A 24,973-nucleotide genomic window follows, 5' to 3' on the forward strand; every position below is an offset into this window, starting at 1 on the left:
GCAACACATTCAGCCTTACAAAGCAGACCAACTCCGTACTACGTTTACAGAAAACCAACTAGCTGAGTTTCCACTGAAAGTGCAGATAAGGCAGCCGGTTTGCTGATCGCACTTTCAGCAAGACACAAAAAAAGCACAACACTCTCCACCCAGACCTTCAATCCTCAGATATCTGTGACGAAAAAGACAGAACCAATCAGTCACAGAGGACTGGTAAGACAGGAGAAAAAAAGCGTCGTCAGGACAAACACAATTAGTCAAGAGGAGAAGTGCATGGCAGTGCACTAACACTGTTTTCAAATAAGCCACGGGGCGGTGCGGCTTGAAATAAATGACGCTTGTGGGACGTTGCGCCCATGTGATTAGCCACGGCTGACTTTCACACTCCGGATCTGTAATTAATTCTGATGGACGCTGATAAATTAACTGAGTTCCCTCACTCAGGTGCCCCTGCATTCTAATGCATGAAGCTTATTGTACAATAGACGCCCTGCATTAATCAAGGGCAATGCGAGATGACATTGGTATAAACACTCAAGGGTGTCTCATGACTGGCATGCAATCCGTGCAGCTACATGAACATCGCTATTAGATTAGAATGACATGCCTCACATTCATTATTGAAGATTATATGGATAAAATGTTCATTATACTGATGCAATAAGTTTAAATGGATTGTAACCAAGAGTGTTACTTCAATTTGCTGTTGCTTATGATTATACTCTATTTATAGATATAGGGGAAAACAAGCAAGTTCTAGGAAGATTGCCTCTCAGTTTGCCAGTTGCCTTGAAATCATAATTAAGTAAATTACTGAAATATTAAAATGCACTGAAAGTGTTTAAAAGAGACCTAGAGTATAATGCTTCCTATTATTGCTTAAAGGGATAATGCTTCATATTACAGCTTAAAGGGGTAATTTACCTAAAATGACAATTTACTCATTATTTTCTCACCCTCAATTGGTTTCAAACTAAAAGTTTTTTCCTTGATGAACACAAAATAAGATATTTTGAAGAATTTTAGAAACCTCTAACCTTTGACTTCCATAGGGAAAATAAATACTATAGAAGTCAATGGTCACTGGTTTATAACTGTTTTTAAAATAACCACAGATTTGTGACAATTGCAGGGTGATGATGATTTTTCAGCTTTGGGTAAACTATCCTTTTAATGTTGTTGTTTGAGCATGAAGAAGTCTGCAACATAAAAAAAAATATTTTCTTTATCAGTAAGTGCTGTTTCTGCTCCCCAAATGCCTAAGGTGCTGTTGTTTTTGTCTCCCAGAAATGTATGCCACAACAATATCCTGAATTAAATAATTCCTGCCCAAAGCTTTTCCAAGGGGATAAGGACTAGTTGAGCTGTGTTATTATGTTGCCACTATGTCCAAGGACCCTATCATACACACTGCGCAAGGCGCCACAAGACATGTTTGGTGCAATTTGTTGCTATTTTCAGACCAGCACAACCCAAATTTTTACCTTTTTGCACCATGTTGTTTAAATGGCAAATCCATTTGCGTCACTTTGTGGACACGTGTATGCCGGTCTAAAAATTAGGTGTGTTAAGGAGCATTGTTGGAACGTTGCTATTTTGAGGTCATTGACCAACTAAAATCTGGGCTTAAGTCCAGCGAAGCACGTGTTAGTTATGCGCCTATGTTGGTCTAAAACGCTTACACAATGCTTAATACACACAGGATGTACAGCAATACACAAATATCTTTACATATGAAATAATCAAGGATTAAAATGTTACAGAAAATATAAATTTCATAAATATAAAAAACACTGCCTCCAAGCCTTCAATTTATTCATGACAATTTGTATAATGTTATTATTACTAGCAGTATTATTTATTATATGAATATTTACGTTTGTTTTAATAAAAACAAGTTTAGATTTGTCCACCTGTCGGGTGTAGGAGCATATGCGTCAGCATATGCATCACTATATGTGGCATTAGAATTGTCATGGTCTGTCACCTGCATGTTGTTGTCACAGTAATTTTGTGTTTGTTTTTCTCGGTGCACATGGCATTGTTTTGACAGCTCGCCATGTGCTCCGCCGCTTCACCCCACCCACTCGTCAATCTACTCAGATCATTATCATTTCATTATTCCCACCTGTCTCTAGTCTTATCCTTATTAGTCTCCCTATTTATTCTTCTCACACTCATTGTCTTGTACCTGATCGTTGTATGTTCTTCTCACGCGGTGGGCTCTTAGATCGTGTCCTGTCCAGTCTCGTTTTCACTTAGACTCCAGTGCCAGTTTGATTTGTTTGGTTTGGACCTTCTCCTTTTTCTTTTGTCAGATCGCTCCTGCTGCTATTAGGTGTGGCAGACGCATCCCTCCTCAATTCCTGCTTCAGCCCCTCTATTCCGCCCACCAGCGATCTCCTCGCTTCCCCTCTGGTCATCTTACATCCCGGCTGGGTTCTCGTAGTTCGGCCGCTGATACCTCCTTGACCATTAAGTTGGACCACCGTGCGCCCCCTGCTGGAGGCATTTAATATTGTCCTGGGTTTCTCTTCTTCGCCCGTGAGTGACTGGCGAGTTGGACCACCGTGCGCCCCCTGCTGGAGGCACTTAGTATTGTCCTTAGTTCTTCTTCACCCGTGATTGACTGGCGAGTTGGATCACCGTGCGCCCCCTGCTGGACGCTTTGGATATTGCCCATGAACTTTCACTTGAGTTTTGACTGGTGACTTCGGATCACTGCACCCTCCTCTGTTAGACTTTTTGTTTTATTTTTTTGCCAGGATTTGGGGCCTTATTTTTGACATTTACAGCACCCTGTGCTTTAATCCTTTGTCTGGGTTAATCCCCTCTGCAGAACTCTGTAATAAATAATTTTTTGCCTGCACTTGATTCTTCCTGAGTTTTTTCCCCTGACAGAACCGTGACAGAACGATCAGGTCAGAAAATGGAATCAGCAGGTTCGGACCAGATGCGCAATGCACTCGCCCAACAGGGTGCACTTTTAGGCCAGCACGCCACCCAGCTCACCGCAACCTCCAGAGAGGTTGAGATGCTCACCGCCCAGGTGGTTGAACTCAATGCCCGAATTGAGGAGCTCCAGCACCACGCTACAACACCCAGGCAGGCCTCTTCCTCCCCCACTACACCCCACCGTGAGCCAGAGCCCCATGCAAACAATCCCCCACCCTATGATGGGGACCCCAACTCCTGCCGGGCCTTCCTATCACAGTGTGCGCTAGTTTTTGCCCTTCAGCCCCGCCGTTATGCCACAGAGGCATCCAGGGTGGCATATGTTCTGACCCTGCTCACTGGGAGAGCACGTGAGTGGGGCACTGCAGTCTGGGATGCTAGGGCACCCTTTTGCCAGTTTTTCGAGGACTTCAGGGAGGAGATGATTAGACTCTTTGACCGGTCTGCACAGGGTGATGAGGCGGCTGCCTGTTTGGCACGACTATCCCAGGAGGGTCACTCCGTCACAGACTTTGCGATCCAGTTCAGAACTTTAGCCGCCTCCTGTGATTGGAATGAGGGGGCTCTACGTTCCAGATTTTTTGAGGGTCTGAATGGGGAGATCCAGGATGAGATCGCATCTCATGAGCTTCCCCATCACCTTGAGACCCTTATTAACCTGGCTCTCCGTGTGGAGGGGCGTCTCCGCCGCCGCCACCAATGGCAGTCCCTTCGCTCCCCCTGGAGGGTTAACAACATCCCCCTCCAACAAGCCAGTCCTTCTACTCCCTCATCTGAACATGAGCCCATGCAGATGGGGCGGATGCGCCTCACACATCAAGAGAAGAGAGACCGTCTTGCCCATGGCCTGTGCCTCTACTGTGGCAAACCAGGGCATTTTGCCATCAAATGCCCTTTAAAAGCCAAGGCCCATCAGTAAACCGGGGGATTCTGGTGGGCGCTTTCCCTTGTCTAAATTCCCCCCGCTCTCGCACCCTGTTACCCATCACCATCCAATATGAAGGATCCATTAATTCCGCCTCTGCCTTGCTTGATTCTGGGGCCGAGGGTAATTTTCTAGACCGTACCACTGCCAAGAAGTGGGGCATTCCTGCCGTTCCTCTCCCTTCCCCCATCTCTGTCTGGTCATTAGCTGGCCAGCTCATCTCCACCATCACCCACATCACACCCTGTGTAAGTCTTGTCGTGTCCGGCAATCATCGTGAGGCTATTGAGCTGTACCTTTTTGACTCGCCGGGTTCCCCTGTAGTGCTGGGGCATCCCTGGCTGGTACAGCACAATCCTCACGTTGATTGGTCCGGAGATTCTGTGTTGGCCTGGAGTCAGTCTTGTCTTGCATCTTGTTTGGGTTCTGCCTTGTCTCCTGGTTCTTTGTGTTCTGTGTTGCAGGAGGAGACAGCCGATTTAACCAAGGTCCCGGGTGAATACCATGGCCTTCGTCAGGTCTTCAGCAAGTCTCGGGCTGGGTCTCTTCCTCCTCATCGACCATATGACTGTGCCATTGACCTCCTCCCAGGCACTTCTCCACCCAAGGGTCGCTTGTATTCCCTTTCTGGTCCAGAACGAGAGGCTATGGATGGGTATATTCAGGAGTCACTTAATACCGGTCTCATCCGTCCCTCATCATCTCCTGCAGGTGCGGGATTCTTCTTTGTTAAAAAGAAGGATGGCTCCCTGCGTCCCTGTATTGATTACAGAGGTCTTAACGACATCACGATAAAGAACAGGTACCCCTTACCTCTCATGTCGTCTGCTTTTGAGTTGTTGCAGGGAGCCCAGGTCTTCACCAAATTAGACCTCCGTAACGCTTATCATTTGGTACGCATTCGTGAGGGAGATGAGTGGAAGACAGCCTTTAATACCCCTACGGGACACTTTGAATATCTGGTCTTGCCCTTTGGCCTGACAAATGCACCAGCTGTCTTCCAGGCCCTGGTTAACGACGTGCTGAGAGACATGGTAAACAGGTTTGTCTTTGTGTACCTGGATGATATTCTCATTTTCTCATCCTCCTTACAGGAACACACTCAGCATGTGCGTCAGGTCCTTCAACGGCTACTAGAGAATCAACTCTTTGTTAAGGCGGAGAAGTGCGAGTTCCACGCTAGGTCGGTTACGTTCCTGGGGTACGTCATTTCGGCTGAGGGAATCAGAGCTGATCCTGATAAGGTAAGGGCCGTTGCCAAATGGCCAGTCCCCAACACCCGCAAGGCTCTGCAGCGTTTCCTGGGTTTCGCCAATTTTTATAGGCGTTTCATCAGGAACTTCAGTCAGATTGCTGCACCCTTAACGGCTCTCACCTCCACCAAGGTATTGTTCAAGTGGAATACACAAGCTCAGGAGGCCTTTGGTGCCCTGAAGTCCCGTTTCACCTCTGCTCCTGTTCTTTCTATTCCAGACCCTGAACAACAGTTTATTGTTGAGGTAGATGCCTCTGATGTTGGGGTAGGCACGGTCCTGTCTCAGCGCTCATCCAAAGATGGGAAGGTGCATCCTTGCGCCTTTTTCTCTCATCGCCTGAGCCCAGCAGAACGTAATTACGACATTGGTAACAGGGAGCTGTTGGCAGTCAGGCTGGCTTTGGGTGAGTGGCGTCACTGGCTGGAGGGAGCAGCGCACCCCTTCTTGGTCTGGACGGACCATAAGAATCTTGAATACGTCCGTTCGGCCAAGAGGTTGAGCGCACGCCAGGCCCGCTGGGCACTCTTCTTTGGTCGGTTCAACTTCATCCTCTCGTACCGGCCAGGATCCAAGAATATCAAACCTGATGCCCTATCTCGGCTGTTTGAGACCCCCAGTGGGGAGACCTCCGTTGAGCCCGTCCTCCCTGAGGGAGTGGTGGTTGGATCCCTCTCCTGGGACATTGAGCAGCGGGTAATAAGGGCCGGTCGAGGGATTGAGGTACCAGAGGGGTGTCCAGAGGGTCGGTTGTTTGTGCCGGCTGCGCTGCGTCCTGAGGTTCTCCAGTGGGGTCATGAATCCAGGTTGGTTTGTCACCCAGGAATTTGGAGATCACTGGCTGCCATCCGCCAGCGATTTTGGTGGCCCTCTCTGGGGCCAGACGTCAGGCAGTTTGTGTTGGCTTGCTCGATATGTGCCCAGAACAAGACATCTAACAAGGCACCTGTTGGCCTGCTCCAGCCCTTGCCCATCCCTTCCCGTCCTTGGTCACACCTGGCCCTGGACTTTGTTTCTGGCCTCCCCCCCTCTAGAGGAAACACAGTCATCATGACTGTAGTGGACCGTTTTTCTAAGGCGGCCCATTTTATTCCCTTACCCAAACTTCCCTCAGCCAAGGAAACTGCTCAAGCTATGGTTGATCATGTCTTCCGGATTCATGGTCTTCCGGTGGACGTGGTTTCTGATAGGGGACCACAGTTTGTTTCCCGGTTTTGGAAAGAATTCTGTAGGCAGATCGGGGCCTCAACGAGTCTGTCTTCAGGTTTTCATCCTCAGACCAACGGGCAGTGTGAGCGAGCCAACCAGGATCTCGAAAGAGCCCTCCGCTGTCTGACCTCCCAGAATCCTAGTTCCTGGAGCCAACAGCTCTCATGGGTGGAATATGCCCACAATTCCCTGCCGGTAACATCTACAGGTATGTCCCCATTCCTTTGCTCTATGGGTTATCAACCTCCTTTGTTTCCTTCACAGGAGCCCGATGCTGCAGTTCCGTCTGCCTTGGCCTTTGTCCGACGGTGCCGTCGCACCTGGATGAGGGCTGAGGAGGTCTTGGCCCGGACTTCTAGACGAACCAAGGCAGCAGCTGACTGTCATCGCACTCCCCCACCTCAATATGTGTGTGGTCAGAAAGTATGGTTATCCACCAAGGACTTGCCTCTCAGGGTGGCCTCACGCAAATTGGCACCCAGGTTCATTGGTCCATACTGTATCACCAAGGTCCTGAGTCCGGTGGCGGTTAGGCTCAAGTTACCTCACACACTTGGTCGGGTACACCCTGTTTTTCATGCATCCAGGGTTAAACCTGTGTTTAGATCCAATCTTAACCCCATTATCTCCTCCCCTGCCCCTCCTCCCCCCCGCCTAGTGGATGGCTCTCCTGCATACACTGTCAGGAGATTATTGGATGTCAGACGTCGGGGCCGGGGTTTCCAGTATTTGGTGGACTGGGAGGGTTATGGTCCTGAGGAGAGGAGTTGGATTCCGGCCCGGTATGTTCTGGATCAGGCGTTGGTCGTGGACCTTCACCGGCGACTGGGTAAGCCCCTCCCCTGAGGCGCCAGGTGGCGCTCCTAGGGGGGGGGGTACTGTCATGGTCTGTCACCTGCATGTTGTTGTCACAGTAATTTTGTGTTTGTTTTTCTCGGTGCACATGGCATTGTTTTGACAGCTCGCCATGTGCTCCACCGCTTCACCCCACCCACTCGTCAATCTACTCAGATCATTATCATTTCATTATTCCCACCTGTCTCTAGTCTTATCCTTATTAGTCTCCCTATTTATTCTTCTCACACTCATTGTCTTGTACCTGATCGTTGTATGTTCTTCTCACGCGGTGGGCTCTTAGATCGTGTCCTGTCCAGTCTCGTTTTCACTTAGACTCCAGTGCCAGTTTGATTTGTTTGGTTTGGACCTTCTCCTTTTTCTTTTGTCAGATCGCTCCTGCTGCTATTAGGTGTGGCAGACGCATCCCTCCTCAATTCCTGCTTCAGCCCCTCTATTCCGCCCACCAGCGATCTCCTCGCTTCCCCTCTGGTCATCTTACATCCCGGCTGGGTTCTCGTAGTTCGGCCGCTGATACCTCCTTGACCATTAAGTTGGACCACCGTGCGCCCCCTGCTGGAGGCATTTAATATTGTCCTGGGTTTCTCTTCTTCGCCCGTGAGTGACTGGCTAGTTGGACCACCGTGCGCCCCCTGCTGGAGGCACTTAGTATTGTCCTTAGTTCTTCTTCACCCGTGATTGACTGGCGAGTTGGATCACCGTGCGCCCCCTGCTGGACGCTTTGGATATTGCCCATGAACTTTCACTTGAGTTTTGACTGGTGACTTCGGATCACTGCACCCTCCTCTGTTAGACTTTTTGTTTTATTTTTTTGCCAGGATTTGGGGCCTTATTTTTGACATTTACAGCACCCTGTGCTTTAATCCTTTGTCTGGGTTAATCCCCTCTGCAGAACTCTGTAATAAATAATTTTTTGCCTGCACTTGATTCTTCCTGAGTTTTTTCCCCTGACAGAACCGTGACAAGAATAGGATGTGTGTTTGAATATAAATTATAAATATAAGTTTTTTGACCACATTTCACTATTACTGTTTATTTACTCAATTGCTGGAAATTAGAACTGAATTTAGAAATAGTTTTGAAGCAAATCTTTGCGAATAACAACAAAATTAAATATGTAGGCTAATGGATGTTTTCAGTGGAGTGCATACAACACTGTTTCCACGAAGGTAAAGGAGTAAAGAGTAAAAGTAAAATGAAAGTAAAGAGGCCGAATGGAGGAGGCTCATTCTTTATCCTCGCGCAGATGTTTAACTGTTTTCTCGCTGGTGAATCATTCTATTTTTCCACTTACAATAGCAAATGCACCATGGCGTGACACAACTGTCTCTTAAAGGGAATGAGAGACGAGACTTTGATTGGTTTAATGCACGTTATGCTCAAACTCATTAAGAGAATAACCACAACCCTGTTAGACCTTGTGACAGGATGCTAAACATATTTTTCCATCTTTAAAATAGCAAAAGTGGATTCAGACATGTGCTTTAAACTTTGTGCCTAGATCGTTAAAATAGAGCCCCAAGAATTGTTTCACAGTTCTAATATACTGATATACACGATTCACCCATACATGATTTAACAGTAGAATGCAATTCCTAATAAGTGTAGTGTCTTTAAATACAAAAAAAAAATGTTATTTTACTGCAACTGGCATATTTATACTGTGTTATATAATTCTATGTTCTTACTTTGTGTTGATCTACATATTTAAACAGTTCAACATATTTCTGTAATTATATCTTCAGAGAATAAAAGGAAAAACCTGAAGCAATGTTTAGTCACATGAAAAATACAGGGCTTCGTTGTTTTACACAGATGCTTAATTCTTAATTTATGTCTTAAGTTGTTCAAATAGACGAGTGTGCTCATTAACTGTTGTATCGTCTGCTGTTGTATCAAACTTTAATAAAGAGAATCATGCAATTTCACGGCACCTAGTATGAAGCCCTAAGATTCTGTTTTAAATACAATCCTAGCTTTAGATTTCAGCCACAAGATGGTATAAAATATGGGTCATTAGAAGATAACGTGCATTTACCTTTGGGGAAACTGTGAATTATTTCATGGGTAAGTTTTATGAATGATAGCAGTCATAAAAAGTCTTTCAACTGTATTATTGTACATTAATTCATTGTGTTCTCCTTCATGAAACAGCGAAAGGGTCCTAACGGCTTTGAGGGGAATGAGGAAAACTAGGCGAGTGGCCTATTATAACCTCATTCCGCAGCTAAAGCGCACTGTTCAAATTCAAATGAGTCGAGCACAAATCTCTCCTGGTTGGTTAAAGGCCTTTACTTTTATGTCTTAAGTCTACAAAAGATGAAACCACACTGAAACTTCCCCATGCTAGTGATAAAACTAGTGGAAATGAAAAGAGATGGAAGTCCTTTGCGAAACAGTAGGATCTCATTTCTATACATCCACTCATGTAAAATAACATCAGAGTTTAATCATGGGCAAGAGCAGCGTCCTGTTCAGACAGCGATACAAACAGCGTCAGCATAGAGGACAGGGCTCATGAAAACAAGTGACAGGCTATTAATAAAGCTTGACCATTAGCCCTCTAGTTATAAGTGAGCTGTGGAGGACGGCAGATGAAATTGTGCTGTCTGAGGTTATTGATCCATGCTATTGAGGAGAATGATACTTCAAACACTGATGTGTGAGGTGAATTGGCTCAAAAACCTCAGATGTACGGCACTGAGAGCAGCTTTGATCAGAGAGTGCTGCAACAGCTCCACTCAAAAAAAAAAAAAAGAAAAAAAAAAAGAATTTGCATCTTACATCTAGTGGATGATGGCTAATTTGACATAGGATAATAGCAGAAACAATGAAATTCACTCTAAAGTACAACTTGCTCCCAAAGCCGAACGATTAGTTTTGGTTTGTCCTTGTATGTTGGTGTATGTACTACATACATGGCACAGATTTTGTCATCAGAACAATTCTTTTACCAAAAAATACATTAAAAATAAATTAAATTGCCATGTTTTATCTTATACATGTATAAAAATGTTCAAAACAGCACACATATGTACAATTTAGAAATTAAAATGTTCAAATTAACACAGATCTGTAAACATTATTCTTAAATGTCACTGGTTCTTCAAACACACATATTTTACACATGAATACAAGGATCTATTTTAACGATAGGCACAAAGTCTGAAGTGCAGGGCACAAAAGCATTAAGGGTGTGTCTGAATTCACTTTTGCTATTTTAAGGACGGGAAAATACGCTCTGCGCCACAGTACATGGTCTAACAGGGTTAAGCTTATTATTTTAATATAAGCTCTCTTAATATAAGCTCTGGCTCGTTTTTTTTTTCTTGCACTGTCTCTCGTGCCGCGCCCCATAAGATGCCACCCTGGGCAATCGCCCATATTGCCCATGCCTAAATCCGCCACTGATGTTACACGAGAACACGAGGACGCAAGATCGCTGAAGAATGCATATTGAGAAACAGTCATTGATTTCATGCTAAGCTACAAGTTCTCCAGCTAGATCCAGAGATCATCTGAATGGATTTTAAAATGGTGAAACTCAAATCTGTAATTGCAGAGACTTGTAAAATTTGTCTATTTTCCAAAAAGGTGTGTCTCCTTTAAGCTGGTATGTAGTTTTTCTGTATCAGTGAAATTGCTTAAACTTTTCAACATCAGACTTTTTAATCATGCTGCTGTTTTACCATACTAAATACATTTTAAACTCCTATAATAATACTGCTCTGTGCAGTAAAAGACACAACACCTTAAAGTGTATTAGCTGTTTTCCTTTATTCTATAAAACTTAACAAGAATCAAGGGTGTAACATGTTAAAATTGCAGTTTTGCAGCAAATTTTAAGCTTCTTCATAACATTTGGGATAATGCAAGTTCATAAGCAAAAAAAGTGGTTCTAATGGTTTCTGAATATTTTGTACAAAAAAAATAAAATAAATCACACATATTGTGCCACATTTAACACTTTAATGACTGCTATTTTACATGTATTTAATTATAGTCAACAAAATGTCAAAAGGGGACCATCAAATTCCTTACAAACATACTTTACTGTATATTGACCTAATAATGGCCCCCATTTCCCATCAAATTAAAAGAAATAAGACCGTACTTTAATTGCAAAGAAGAAAATCCCCTCAGGCGAAGCACTTAACTAAACTAACTGCTTCAAGGGTCCCTGCCAACAGACTTCAGTGTGTTTAACTGTCCAGGTTGACAAATGCATCCAAATCAATCTCAGCTATCAGCTCAGACAGCCTGGAGACCAAACTATATTTATCGAACTGTACAGAGGACCCACTTAATCCAGAGCAGTTGAGAGTATCGACCCCCAGTCAATATCCATGCACCACCCATGGTTCTGGAGACGACTTATGGATCCCTCTTACTCCGGTGGACAGATGCTCCCGTTTTGACCCTCTCACCGCTCACGGTGCTGTTTAAGCATCCAATCCATATTGCCATATCAAGCCGAGGAGAGCACTGACAGCTTCTGGAGTATCTGTGGGTCCATTTAGCCATCCGCGTTATCACTGCATTGATGAGTCAGCATGAAGACAAGACAGCACCGTTAAAAAGAGTAAATTGCTCAGGCAGCGCCAAGATGCTAACCATAATAAGCCAAGCGTTCAGACGAAGAGGCGAGAATGAATAATACAAAAGCAGAAATCCACAAACTGTGAAGCAGATAACTCCATCCATCTAAATGTCAGCTGCTTCATTCTTCAGCAAATGGCCACATGGTTGATATTCGAATGAGAGGACGATGGAAAAGCTGTAAGCTGAGTGAAATATGTCAAACGCACGGCAGTAATTTCTCTCAGGATCCGACACGCTCTTTATTAAATAGATAGTTCGCCTAGAAATGACAACTCTGTTCCTCTGTTCCAACTCATCCTCATGTCATTATAAAGCAGCATCACTTTCCTTTGCAGAACACAGATGTTTTAAGATGTTTCAGCTGTTTTCGTGAAGAAAGTCAGGAGTTCAAAACAATCTTTTTTTTTTAAATAGCTCTGAATACACTGGCCTGTTATTTTTTTTACAAAAGGTCTATACCAGAGATGCCAAAAATAGGGCCCGTGGGCCAAAATTGGTCCATTGTAACCTTTGATTTGGCCCACCATCCCATCTTTTGGGTTGGATGGTGTGTTTTATTGCTGAGCTACCAATAAAAGCTAATTCAAATTAAATGTTTCAATTAAATGTTGTAAATGAATCTGCTTTTTTAAAAATGTAAATGCTGTCACTCGACAGACAGAGGACTATGCAGAAGACATCAGTGAGCAAATCAAGGTAAAAACTAGTGTAACTGTTTTCTAGTTATCTTTAGATTTTATTAAATACATTTGAAAATTACCTATGGCAATTATATTTACATGCGGCCCACTAGCTTCAATCAAGTTTGGTTATTGGCCCTTCAAAAAGGGGATGGAGCAGCTGAGAGGGAGAAGATAGCGCTGAATCTCTTCTGTCCCCTCATGGCCTTCACAGAATTTAACTAGGGGGCTATTAAGAACAAGGTAATCTAAAAACAAATCAAAGGACATGTTGAGAAAGTGTGGTTGCATTTATATTAATAATATATGTCTTATAGGATTTGCTCATATTATTACCATAAATGTCAATATTGAAAATGACTTAGAATATAGGAGCGACTATATACAAAATAGAAGATTTACCTGAGTAGTAATTTACTTTTAACTAAGATCCCAGAGCAGTCTACTCTGCTAAAAGAGCGACGTTTAGATTAATATATATTATGTGATGCACTTCTAAACAAGTCACTCGAGGGACAGAGGACTATACAGAAGACATCAATGAGCAAATCAAGGCAAAAACTAGTGTAACTGTTTTCTAGCTATCTTTAAACTTCAATAAATAAATCTGGAAATTGCCCATGGCAATTATATTTACATCCGGCCAACTAGCTTCAATCAAGTTTGGTTTTTGGCCCTTTATAAGGAAAGGTTTGAGCACCCCTGGTCTATACTAATACTGTATATGCTGGCCTGTGTTTTGTTTGTTTGTTTGTTTTCAAAATGCTCTAAATGATCATATTTTATTAGATTTTTTAAATAAGAATATCAGAATTCCTTTCGTGCTTTGCCTGAGGGGATTTTCTTCTTTGCAATTAAAGTGCTGTCTTATTTCGTTTAATTTGATGAGAAATGCTGGCCATAATTAGGTTAATATATAGTAAAGGGTTTTTGATAGAAATTTAATGGTCCCCTTTTGACATTCTGTTGATTATAAGTAAACACAAAATAACTGTCATTAAAGTGTTAAATATGACACAATATGTATGATTTTTTTTACATAAAATATTCAAAAGCCACTAGAACAGTGCTATATATATATATATATATATATATATATATATATATATATATATATATATATATATATATATATATATATATATATATATATTTATTTTTATTTTTTATTTTTTTCCTTATGTACTTACATTATCCCAAATGTTTTGAAGAATTCTCCTTATTTGCAATTTATGAAATAGTGTACTGAAAAAGTGTACTTATTAATGGCAAATCCAGAAAACTGACAATAACTTAAAGTGATATTTTCATTTTAGCTGTACACTGAAAAAAATGATTCATTGGATTTACCAAATTTTTAAGGTAAGTGGTTGCAAACAATTTCTATAGGCTGAATTTAAACAAAAAATGTAATTTAGTAATGTTTAACTTAATTTGTTTGTTTAAATTCAGCCCTTATAAATTATTTGCAACCACTTACCTTAAAAAAATTCAGTAAATCCAACATATATGTTAATAGATTTAAATATATGAGTTTCAATCAAGAAATAAAGACATTGGCATAAGGCTGCCTTTATAATGTTTGACTGGACTACCCCTATAAAAGCTTTTCCTGCTCAGACACCAGGTACAGTAGTGGGGTGTTGTCTATTCCAACGTGTTTTCAAAATATAATGTAAGATTTAACATTTCTGTAGTGAAGTATTTACCAAGGACTCAACAAACAAATCCTGCAATGCTATTTCTTGCTTTTGAGGAGGATATTCACTTGCCGCTGGCTTATTTTTTCCATTATGTAGGTGGGATGACAACAAGGACATGCAATTCTAGAAAGGAAAAATGAAAATAGCTTGGCAATCAGCAATTGTAAACGGCTGTATAAACAACAGGAATAAGAAAACAGTCAGATGCTTCACAAGCAAAATTAACAATACAGTGTGTACAACCACTTGCTTTTTTATTTTAGTAAGAAGATTCAAACAATTGGTAAAATGTACAGTACAGTATAGCGTATACACATACAAGAATGTGTTTTGTAGAGTTGAATTTGTTTATTATGTTGAATAAAATGTGTAATTTGTTAATTGTTGAATTTTAATGTTGAATTTGTTCATTATTTTGTATTTTAATGTTGATTTTTTTAATTATGTTGAATTTTATTGCTTAATTTGTTAATTATGTTGAACTTTAATGTTTAATTTGTTCTTTATGCTGAATTTTAATGATGAATTTGTTCATTGTGTGTAATTGTAATATTGAATTTGTTCATTATGCTGTATTTTAATGTTGAATTTGTTAATTGTTAAAATTTAATGTTGAATTTGTTAATTATGTAGAATTTTAATGTTGAATGTGTTAATTATTCTGAATTGTAATGTTGAATTTGTTAATTGTTACAATTTAATGTTGAATTTGTTAATTATGTTGAATTTTAATGTTGAATTTGTTAATAATTCTGAATTTTAATGTTGAATTTGTTCATTCTGTTGAATTATAATGTTGGATTTGTTAATTATTTTGAATTTTAATCTTGAATTTGTTAATTATGTTGAATTTTATTGTTGAATTTGTTCTATACGCTGAAGTTTAATGTTGAATTTGTTAATTATGTTGAATTTTAATGTTGAATTTGTTCTTTATGCTAAATTTTAATGTTGAGTTTGTAAATTATGTTGAATTTTGATGTTGAATTTGTTCGTTGTGCTGTATTTTAATGCTAAACTTGTTAATTGTTGAATTTTAATGTTGAATTTGATAATTATGCTGAATCTTAATGTTAAATTTGTAATTATGTTGAATTTTAATATTGAATTTGTTGATTGTGTTGAATTTTAATGCTGAATTTGTTAATTGTGTTGAATTTTAATGCTGAATTTGTTAATTATGCAGAATTTTAATCTTGAATTTGTTCATCATGTTGAATTTTACTGTGACCAGATAAATTCAACATAATTAACAAATTCAACATTAATTCAAGTTAAATAGAATTTCTCCATCATTTTAACCCACTAATCAATTATAATGCTTTAGGAATGAAGTTTTTTTCCCTTATCAAAGATGCAAAGTACAAATTTTTGCATTCTTGTCTTTGAGATTTAAATGAATAAATGTTGTAAGTCAAATTACATCTGATTGGTTATTTACTTCATGAATTATTACTGACAAAGGCTATTTTTAAAATCCCCAATGGGAAAAAAGAATGTGAATGAAAAAAAATACTTCCCAAATCAGGAACTAATGTTCTCTAAATTTGATGGTAATTGTGTTTACAAAAGACAGTAATTATAAACCCCATTTGGTGACACAGAAACTAAATACCTAAAATACAGATATTGTTTCCCTTTTAAAAGAAGGTACAAATCCAAATTATTAAAATAAGAGAGCGAGTGAACATGTAACTTTGTGATTTAGCTGTACAAAACTGCTAGTAATTGGTTTCATATTATGTTAATTCATTAGCACAAATAGTTAAAACTTTTATTTTGCTTTGCAATTCCGTAGGCATTTATCTAAAGTGGAAATATGAATCAGACACGTTCAAAAGAAATATCTTCATTCTGCATGCTTCAAGCTCTAGGTGTTAGCCTTCGCTCCTCAACACCCCAAGATTCAGACTCATTAAATTTCCAATGTGCCATCTTGCTCTCTTATTAACTTGGTAATTGTTTACAAGCAGTGATAATACCCAGAGTCATGGCAACTGTCATGGCTGAATGGACAGAAGTGATCTCCAAGCGCCAGGCTGCCATATTAAACATCTACTCTCTGTCCAAAACAGAGCTGAGAATGAGGACAAGCTGCTTTTTTTTCCAGCTCAGCTCTAATAGACTAGATATGTCTTGCTTGCGGGCAACATTGGTGTAAAGATCATTACACTAAACTGTACGTGTTCAGGCACTAACACATTAGACACTTAAAATAGAATTGCTTATTTTTTTCTGATCATTCTCATTTCTGCCCTATTTAGTTATATTGTCAAGAAGCACTATTGTAATGAAGTGTTTTACAATAACAGAGATGAAGTGTACAATCAAAGAAACTGTACAGATGAAAAGTAGCTTAATACTAAGCTAACACTATTTGTGTTTTATTAGAATTATGTGATTACAAGTTTATTTTTTTTCAGTTTACTCGTATACATGACTTGTACACATGAAATTTAAAAATGCACAAGCACTGTAATAATTTCATTTATGCCTTCTCCATATTACTGTAATTTTTTATGTATGTTGTTGAACATTGATCATTTACTTATTTATTAAATTGAAAAAAAAACTTGTTTACATGTGAAAAATACAAACAAGTATAGTATTTTGAGTGTAATGACTTAATAAAACATGACAGTGTTATGATCACCAGTAGTGTTGCTCTTGCAGGCTTGCAATTCATATTATTCACTCAGCTACACATGCCACTGAACTGAACTACAGATCCCATCATTCCTTGCACTCACACACCTTGCCCAGATCTCCCTTCATTGCAAACACACAGCTGAAGATTGTGAAGATTGTGATTACCAAGGCTACAAATACACCTCACTCACACACACTCACATACACACAGCTGAGTCTTGTTTGTCTGTAACTTTACCAAGTGTTTCCTTAGTCTAGCCATGCCGTGTTTCCTGAGCCTTTTTTATTGTTTATCCAGTTTGTTGTCTGCACTGATCTCTTTGCCTTTGGCCAAGATTACTTTGAGTTACTCTCATAATACTGTTTGTAGTAGTGGGCAAACCCAGGCTTCAAGAAACACTGAAACAGTCGAAGCAAATGTGTCGAAGCATGAAACTTTTTTGAAACCCCACTCTACAGTGACACCTAGTGGTCATTTTATATGTATTGCTGAGGAGAGTTGAGGTTTCAAGTGATTTTGGGAAGTGGTCTAGCATGCAGAGATAATGGGTTTGAATGTAACGTGTTTTGTTTTAACATTGGTCTAACATCTGAATGAACACTTTGTGAAAAAATATGTCTCGTTTTGGTCATAAAACAGTATCAATAGTAATCAAGTCATAATATTAGAGTATTGTACAAGTCGGGGTTTGAACCCGGGCCATTTGTAGCAAAGTAACTTTGTCCACTAGGCTACATGAGACAGAGTTTTTTTTAACCCTGTCAGTCAATTTCAGATTCGCCTGGTCTCGAAATGCTTCTGAAATGGCCGATGCTTTAAATTGCTTAAGTCACATGACCTGTTGTTTCGAAACACTGTAGTCATGTGACCTGTGTGTTTCAAATCACCTTAGTGATGTGACCTGGGTGTTTTGGACCATGCTTCTATTCAGTGTTTCGAAATACTTGCGCTTCGGGATCTCAACACTGTGTCGAAATGTCAGTTTCTCATCAGCCATCCCTAACCGTTTGTTCCTGTTTGACCATTGCCTGCCTGACTAAGCTGTTAATAAACTGCATTTGGACCCTCCCCACTGTTGTCACCCTGATTACTGATTACAAACTGACACTCAAAGCTTATTTTTTAAAATCTCAATAGAAGCGTCAAATATAAATGTGACATTTAATCTGGTACAATTTCATATGAATGATCGGAATGATCGCTATATGGACATTCTAGTAGATTTAGAACTCTGGTAGCTCCACTGTTAATCCAACTTGTTGATATAAAATATTCAACTTTGCAATAATAAACGTTCTTAATGGCATATTAGTTTGTGCTGTGAAACTGAAATCTCACTGGTACTGATATCTTGACTGTTATTTTGGTCACACTTTACAATAAGGTGTCATTAGTTAATGTCAGTAAATGTATTTATTAACATTAACTAATACTGAACAATACTTGTACAGCATTTATTAATCATAGTTCAACATTTACTAATGCATTATTAAGATCCAAATTCATGCTTGTTAACATTAGTTAATGCACCGTGAGTTTACATGAACTAACAATGACCAACAGTACTTTCATTAACTAATGTTAACTAGCATGAAAAAATACGGAAATACTTTAGAATAATGGTCTACTAGTTAATGCATTCACTAACATTAATCAAGTATGAATAATCTCGTACAGCATTTATTAATCATAGTTCAACATTAACTAATGCATTATTAAAATCCCAAATTGTGTTTGTTAACATTAGTTAATGCACTGAATTAACTTAAACTAACATCATTTAACAATGAATAGCATGAACTAATGTTAACAAAGATAAATTAATACCGTATTGAATGTATTACTAATTGTTTGTTCATTTTAGTAAATACATTAACTAACATTAACTAATGGACCATTATTTTAAAGTGTTGCAAAAAAATTCTGTAATAAATTTATAGTTCATTGTTTGTTCATGTCAGTAAATGCATTCAAAATATTACCTAATACAATATTATTTTAAAGTGACACTATTATATATTGATCTTAATTAGAATTATTTCTAATTATCTCATCCAATTAGAAATGGTTTATTGGCCAAATAGATGAAATTAAGTAAGTTACAATTTGAGGTATTTTTGTTTAATTAATGTTATTTTTTTATGTCAAACACAAAACAAATAGTTTATAGTTTTTGGTTCTAGTAACTATAATAACCCAGCTAATTTTGCCTGTAATTTCTTTATTTCGATCCTGCAATTAATTGAATAGTTCACCCAAAAATGAAAATCTACTCATTATTTGTTCATTCTCAAGAAATTATAAACTGTTATGAGTTTAAGACAAAAGAGGATATTTTGAAGAAAGCTGAAAACATGTAGTCATTGACTTCTATTGTAGGAAAAAAACATGGAAGTTAATGGTTACAGATTTCCCAGTGTTCTTCAAAATATGCTCTTTTGTGTTCAACAGAAGAAAGAAACTTAAACATGTTTGGAACAAGTAAAGGGTGAGTAAATGATGACAGAATTTTCATTTTTGAGTGAACTATCCCTTTAAGTGTTCAGAATTCTTACTTAATTGAAAAAAAACACCAACTGAGGAATACTGTGAAATCGCTTATTTAACTTAATACAACTTCCTTAATATTGTTAATATTGATTCATTCAATTTCCTTTGGCTTAGTCCCTTATTTATCGGTTGTCGCAGTGGATGCGGATGTTTTACGCAGCCGATGCCCTTCCAGCCACAACCCAGTACTGGGAAACACCCATACACTCTTGCATAGTTTATTCAATTCACCTTTTGCACATGTCTTTGGACTGTGGGGGAAACTGGAGCACCCGGAGGAAATTTCTGTGTGGAAACTCCACACAGAAATGCCAACTGGCTTGGCTGGGACTCGAACCAGCGACCTGCTTGCTGTGAAGCGACAGCGCTAACCACTTAGTCACTGTGCCACCATAATGTTAATATATATAGTACAATGTAAACTTTTACAGAAATTATGGTCTCAGTAGTACATAACCTAATGCTATGCACCAGTAGACACAATTCACAAAATACCCGGAATCTACTACAAGAAAAAATGTCATATTACTTAGAAAAAATACAAAATAATTGGTTCAAAGAAGTTCAAACGCAGCTTCTATAAAGGAAATGGATGCATGTTTTGGAGTGGCACTGCGCAGATGAATTGTGAACTCCAGTAAAAGCGAGCTCAGATGACTCATCTCCGTCACTGCAGGACGGAGCTCTCGGGGGAGATGGAGTCTAAAGTTCACTATGTGAGGACTGGGTATTAAAGGAGGAGCGAGGCACGACCTGAACTTCCTCCGCTGAGCTCAGACTGATGAGGGTTTAGCCATTTGGCCTAGATCAGCAGGTCAGGCCTGTACAGGTGATGAGCCTCTGCCCAGAACAGCCCTTCACACGCAGGGTCAGCAGACACACGCCAACACTAAATCCTCCAGGAATCCAGATGGAGAAGGCCACATGACAAAACGACATCATGGATGCGATCTAAAGAAGCAAATACTGCATTTTTTTGTCTTGCACGAACAACTGTTTGTGTTGAGGCAAGTTGTAGCTAAAATCTGCAGGACACCGGTCCTCCAGGATCGAGTTTGGACACACTTGCTGTACACTGCCTTATGCTAATATTGGCACCCTTGGTAAAGATTTACAAAGGCTGTTAAAATGTACAAAAGAAAATTATTTAACCTCATGCTCAAATAAGAGGGGAGGGGGGGGGGGGGGTGGGGGTTACGTGAGGTGTAGTGTGAAAGGAGGGCTTTTCAGAAATGCTAGATGAAACACCAGTATATACATGAATCTTTTTCGTTCTAAAATGCCATTTAAAAACTAAAATGCATTAGTGTAAACGAGCCCTAAGTGTGTATTTATCGCAAGCGGCTGCGACGGGGGAGGGACAGCGGAGTGCGATGCCGGCTCAGATCTATCGGCCATCGGCAATGAATGAGGGCACCATCTATCAACCCAACCCTAGTATCTGGGACATCCTCTTATAGTTTTAAGTTCAAATAAAATTTTTACATTAATATTTTACATTTTCTTCACTTTTATACAGTTTAAAGCTTTTGCTTTAATAACTTGGCATTGCATTAGTAGCATTTTTTAATTAAATTATAGATGTAGCTATAATTTTACAATCCAAAATATTTTCGTAAAATCACTATGACACCATTGTAGTTTTTAATATCAGTTTGAATGAGATTTTAATTGTTATGTTTTACATTTCATTTGAAGGATTTAAAATTTTGCTTCAATAGCTTTCATTTTTTCTGAATTGTTAAAATTAAAAATACACATTAGACATGCTTCCATACTTGTATAGCATTGTTGTGACGTTGGAAAATATTATGTATTTTTACGCAAATTTTATTTTTGTGCCACTGAGATATTATTGCAGTTTTTTAAATTAATAGTGTCAATAAAATTTTTTAAAGTTTCCATTTCAGTAATAGTAATTTCCATTCCATCAGTGAAAGTAATATTGCCAATATTTTTATTTTATTGCATAAGTATAATACAGTTTAATTAACTATATATATATATATATATATATATATATATATATATATATATATATATATATATATATATATATATATATATATATATATATATATATATATATATATATATATAATATTTAAGTTAATTAAACTGTATTTCTAAACATAATAGTTTTAATAACTCATTACTAATTACTAATAACTGATTTATTTTATCTTTGCCATGATGACAGTAAATTATGTTTTATTAGATTTTTTCAAGACACTTCTATACAGCTTAAAGTGACATTTAAATGCTTAACTAAGTTAATTAGGTTAACTAGGCAGGTTAGAGTAATTAGGCAAGTTATTGTATAACAATGGTTTGTTCTGTAGACTATCGTAAAAAATACAGCTTAAAGGGGCTTATAATTTTGACCTTAAAATGGTTTTTAAAAAATTAAAAAACGATTTTATACTAGCCAAAATTAACCAAATTAAAAAAAAAATAAAATAAAATAAAATCCTTGCTCTGTTAAACATCATTTGGGAAATATTTTAAAAAAGAAAAAAAATTAAAAGGGGGGCTAATAATTTTGACTTTAACTGTGTTGTATATATTGGAAACAAAAATGATATACTTCACTCTATTTTTTTTTTAATTCAGCAATAATCTTCAGACTATCTTCTTTAAAACAGGTCCTCTTTAATTCTGCATTTCAAGCAGAATGAATTACACCTTTTTTCCCTATGGATGTAAAAACGAGAAGGTGACAATTAACAGTTAACCTTCTTAATGACCACAGTCAAAGTCCAAGATCTTCACGAGATCTGAAAACCGGACTGTACGACATGCAGAGCAAAGCTTAAGCAGAATCGAGCACATAAATTAGGCTGTATAAGACCACGGCAAATGCAAAGCAGGTCCATGCATTGTCTGGATTAAACATTATTTTTGTCTATCAGCAGAAGGATGGGGCTGCTTTAATTAAGTTAAGAGTTGCCTGAGAGACAGTTTAACAGGGGGGCATTAAAGAATACCGTAAACAAACAAAAGGAGTGGACAGATAATCCATAAGCAATTAATTAGGGGAGGAACTGTGTGGCTTCCGCACATATCAGTCACATTGAATAATTGCTGGAAAAGAGAGAGATATTTATACACTGTCCTGGGTTAACAAGTCTGTACAAGGAGAGGAGGAATGAGATGCTCACCGTCCCGCTCCCTCTATTGCTGCTGATGGCTGACAGTGATGTGGTATGCACCATCTTTACTATTCAAGATATATTAGCCAAACCATCTGGAAGGTCAGAGAGGTAATGGCTATTGTATATTTTATGAAGGAGGCTGCAGTTAATCATATTGTTGAAGGTGATTTTTGTTATGCAGCACATCACGGCTTTGTTCCAAATGCTAGTGAGCTTCCGTCCTGTCTATATTATCTGCATAGGGAGCATCCTGTGTGAAATGTCTATGTGAAATGTCTTATCCCATACAGTCTAGCCAAGACAGTATGGGATGAAATACAAATAAAAAATAAAATAAAATAAAATAAAATAAAATAAAATAAAATAAAATAAAATAAAATAAAATAAAATAAAATAAAATAAAATAAAATAAAAATTATTCATTTATTCATTTTCTTGTCGGCTTTGTCCCTTTATTAATTAGGGGTCGCCACAGTGGAATGAACCACCATCTTATCCAGCATATGTTTTACACAGCGGATGCCCTTCCAGCTGCAACGCATCACTGGGAAACAGATTGTAGCATCAGTGTTTCATAATTTTATTATACATTTCATATAAAGGGTGTGTCATTGACAGAAACAAAATAATTTTTTTTTATAAAATTAAAAATATATATTCCTTCAAAGAAATATTCAAAAGGATATGAAGAAAAAGTAGTATTTAATGTTGCTGTAATGTCAAGTTAAGCCACATAAAATTTAATCTTCTGTCTTTACTACTAGTTATAGCACCAAAGAAACAGAAAATAATTTTATGATAAATATAATAGTATTATTATTACATAATTGTATTATAAATTTCATATAAATGTTATGAAAAATCATTGATTGAAACAAATAAAATAAAATAAAATATAGTAAAATAATTTTATAATAAAAATAATAGTATTAATATCACATAATTTTATTATACATTTTATGTTACGTAAAATCCTTGACCGAATAAAAAAAAAAAAGAAATATATATTTCTTTGAATGTCTTCAATGTTACTGTAACCTCAATTTAAACCATACATAAACCAGTCATCTTTTTGTCTTTACTACTAGTTATAGCACCAAATAAACTGAAAAAAAATGTATAATAAATATAATACGTTTCATATAAATGGTATGTAAAATCATTTACCAAAACTATCAATAAAATAAATTATTTAATTTTTTAAAATAAATTAAATATATAATGCCAAATAAACATGAACGCAAAATTGACATTTTTTGACTTGGACTGCCATCTTAATAAAAAAAGAAACCCATAGACAAATAAACAGATCAACATAAACAACCACAAACAAAAAAATTAATGAAATCAACCACGGTTGTTATAGTAACTAAAACAAAAATTAAAACACACGTGTGTATATAAAATTGTAAAAAAGTATTTTATATTTTCCAAAGAAAAAAGTTTCAGATTTTTATAATTTTAAAATTAAACAACTAAACGTATAATAAAATTAAAATTAAATTATTAAAGGTATTATAAATATTTTTGAAAAACACAACTGTTTTAAAAAAAATTACGAAAAAATACAAAAACTAAACAAATTTTTAATTTTTTTTTTTTAAATTAAAACTTAAGAATACTAAACAAACTAAATCCAAGAAGTGGGATCAACTTCAGGTTAAAAGAATGTCTAAAAGAAAATACTGTCTAGGTAGACAGATCACTACAGATCCAAACAAATCTATTAACATAATAATAATAATAATAATAATAATAATAATAATAATAATAATAATAATAATAATAATAATAATAATAATAAATCAACAATTTCTGACAGAATATGTATGAACAGCAGCTGCATTTGTACTGTAACTTACGCTGTAACTTACACTAAAAAAGCTATTTCCAGGTTTGATTTGTGAAAATAACTGTGGCTCTGCTAGCAAAACATTTGAAACCAGTTCACCAGCAACAACAAATCAACCAGTGGAGTGCATTTTGGGATGGGCTGTGTGTGTTTGCTTGACCAGTGTAGGGAGTATTAACAAAACCTGCATTAAAACAATCATTACTTTTGCAATTGAGTTTGATGCCGGAGGCACAGAAATTACACACTTAACCTTTCAAGAATAAAAGAGCACAACTGGATTACCACAGTCATTTAGATTGTTTCCCTGAAACGGGTCAATAACACAAGGACCGTGTGATGAATTTACCTGGATTTCCACCCCATAGCCCATGTAGACGGTCACGGTGTATGTGCAGTCCACATTGGCATTGTACCAGCTCCTGGCCTGCTGTGGTGTCTCTATGTAGCCTCCCGGCGATGTGAAATTGGTGCTACACGGAGCTGCATTACAAAAGGTAGAAGGACAGAGAAAAAGTGCGCATCAGTAGAGCCGTTCTCGCTCTCTCCATCTCACTTCATTGCGTTCTCTGCCATCTTTAATT

General features: G+C 37.9%; 1 protein-coding gene across 1 annotated transcript in view; it reads right to left on the minus strand.

Moving 5' to 3' along the window:
* The window catches only part of sez6b (seizure related 6 homolog b), a 320,673-nt gene that overhangs the window by 133,802 nt on the left and 161,898 nt on the right, over positions 1-24,973 (minus strand). The window contains exon 3 of the mRNA XM_056474148.1: positions 24,739-24,872. Within this exon, the coding sequence (XP_056330123.1) occupies positions 24,739-24,872 (134 nt within the window). The remainder of the gene's footprint in view (positions 1-24,738; positions 24,873-24,973) is intronic.

Source organism: Danio aesculapii, chromosome 15 (assembly GCF_903798145.1).
Source record: "Danio aesculapii chromosome 15, fDanAes4.1, whole genome shotgun sequence".
NCBI lineage: Eukaryota > Metazoa > Chordata > Actinopteri > Cypriniformes > Danionidae > Danio > Danio aesculapii.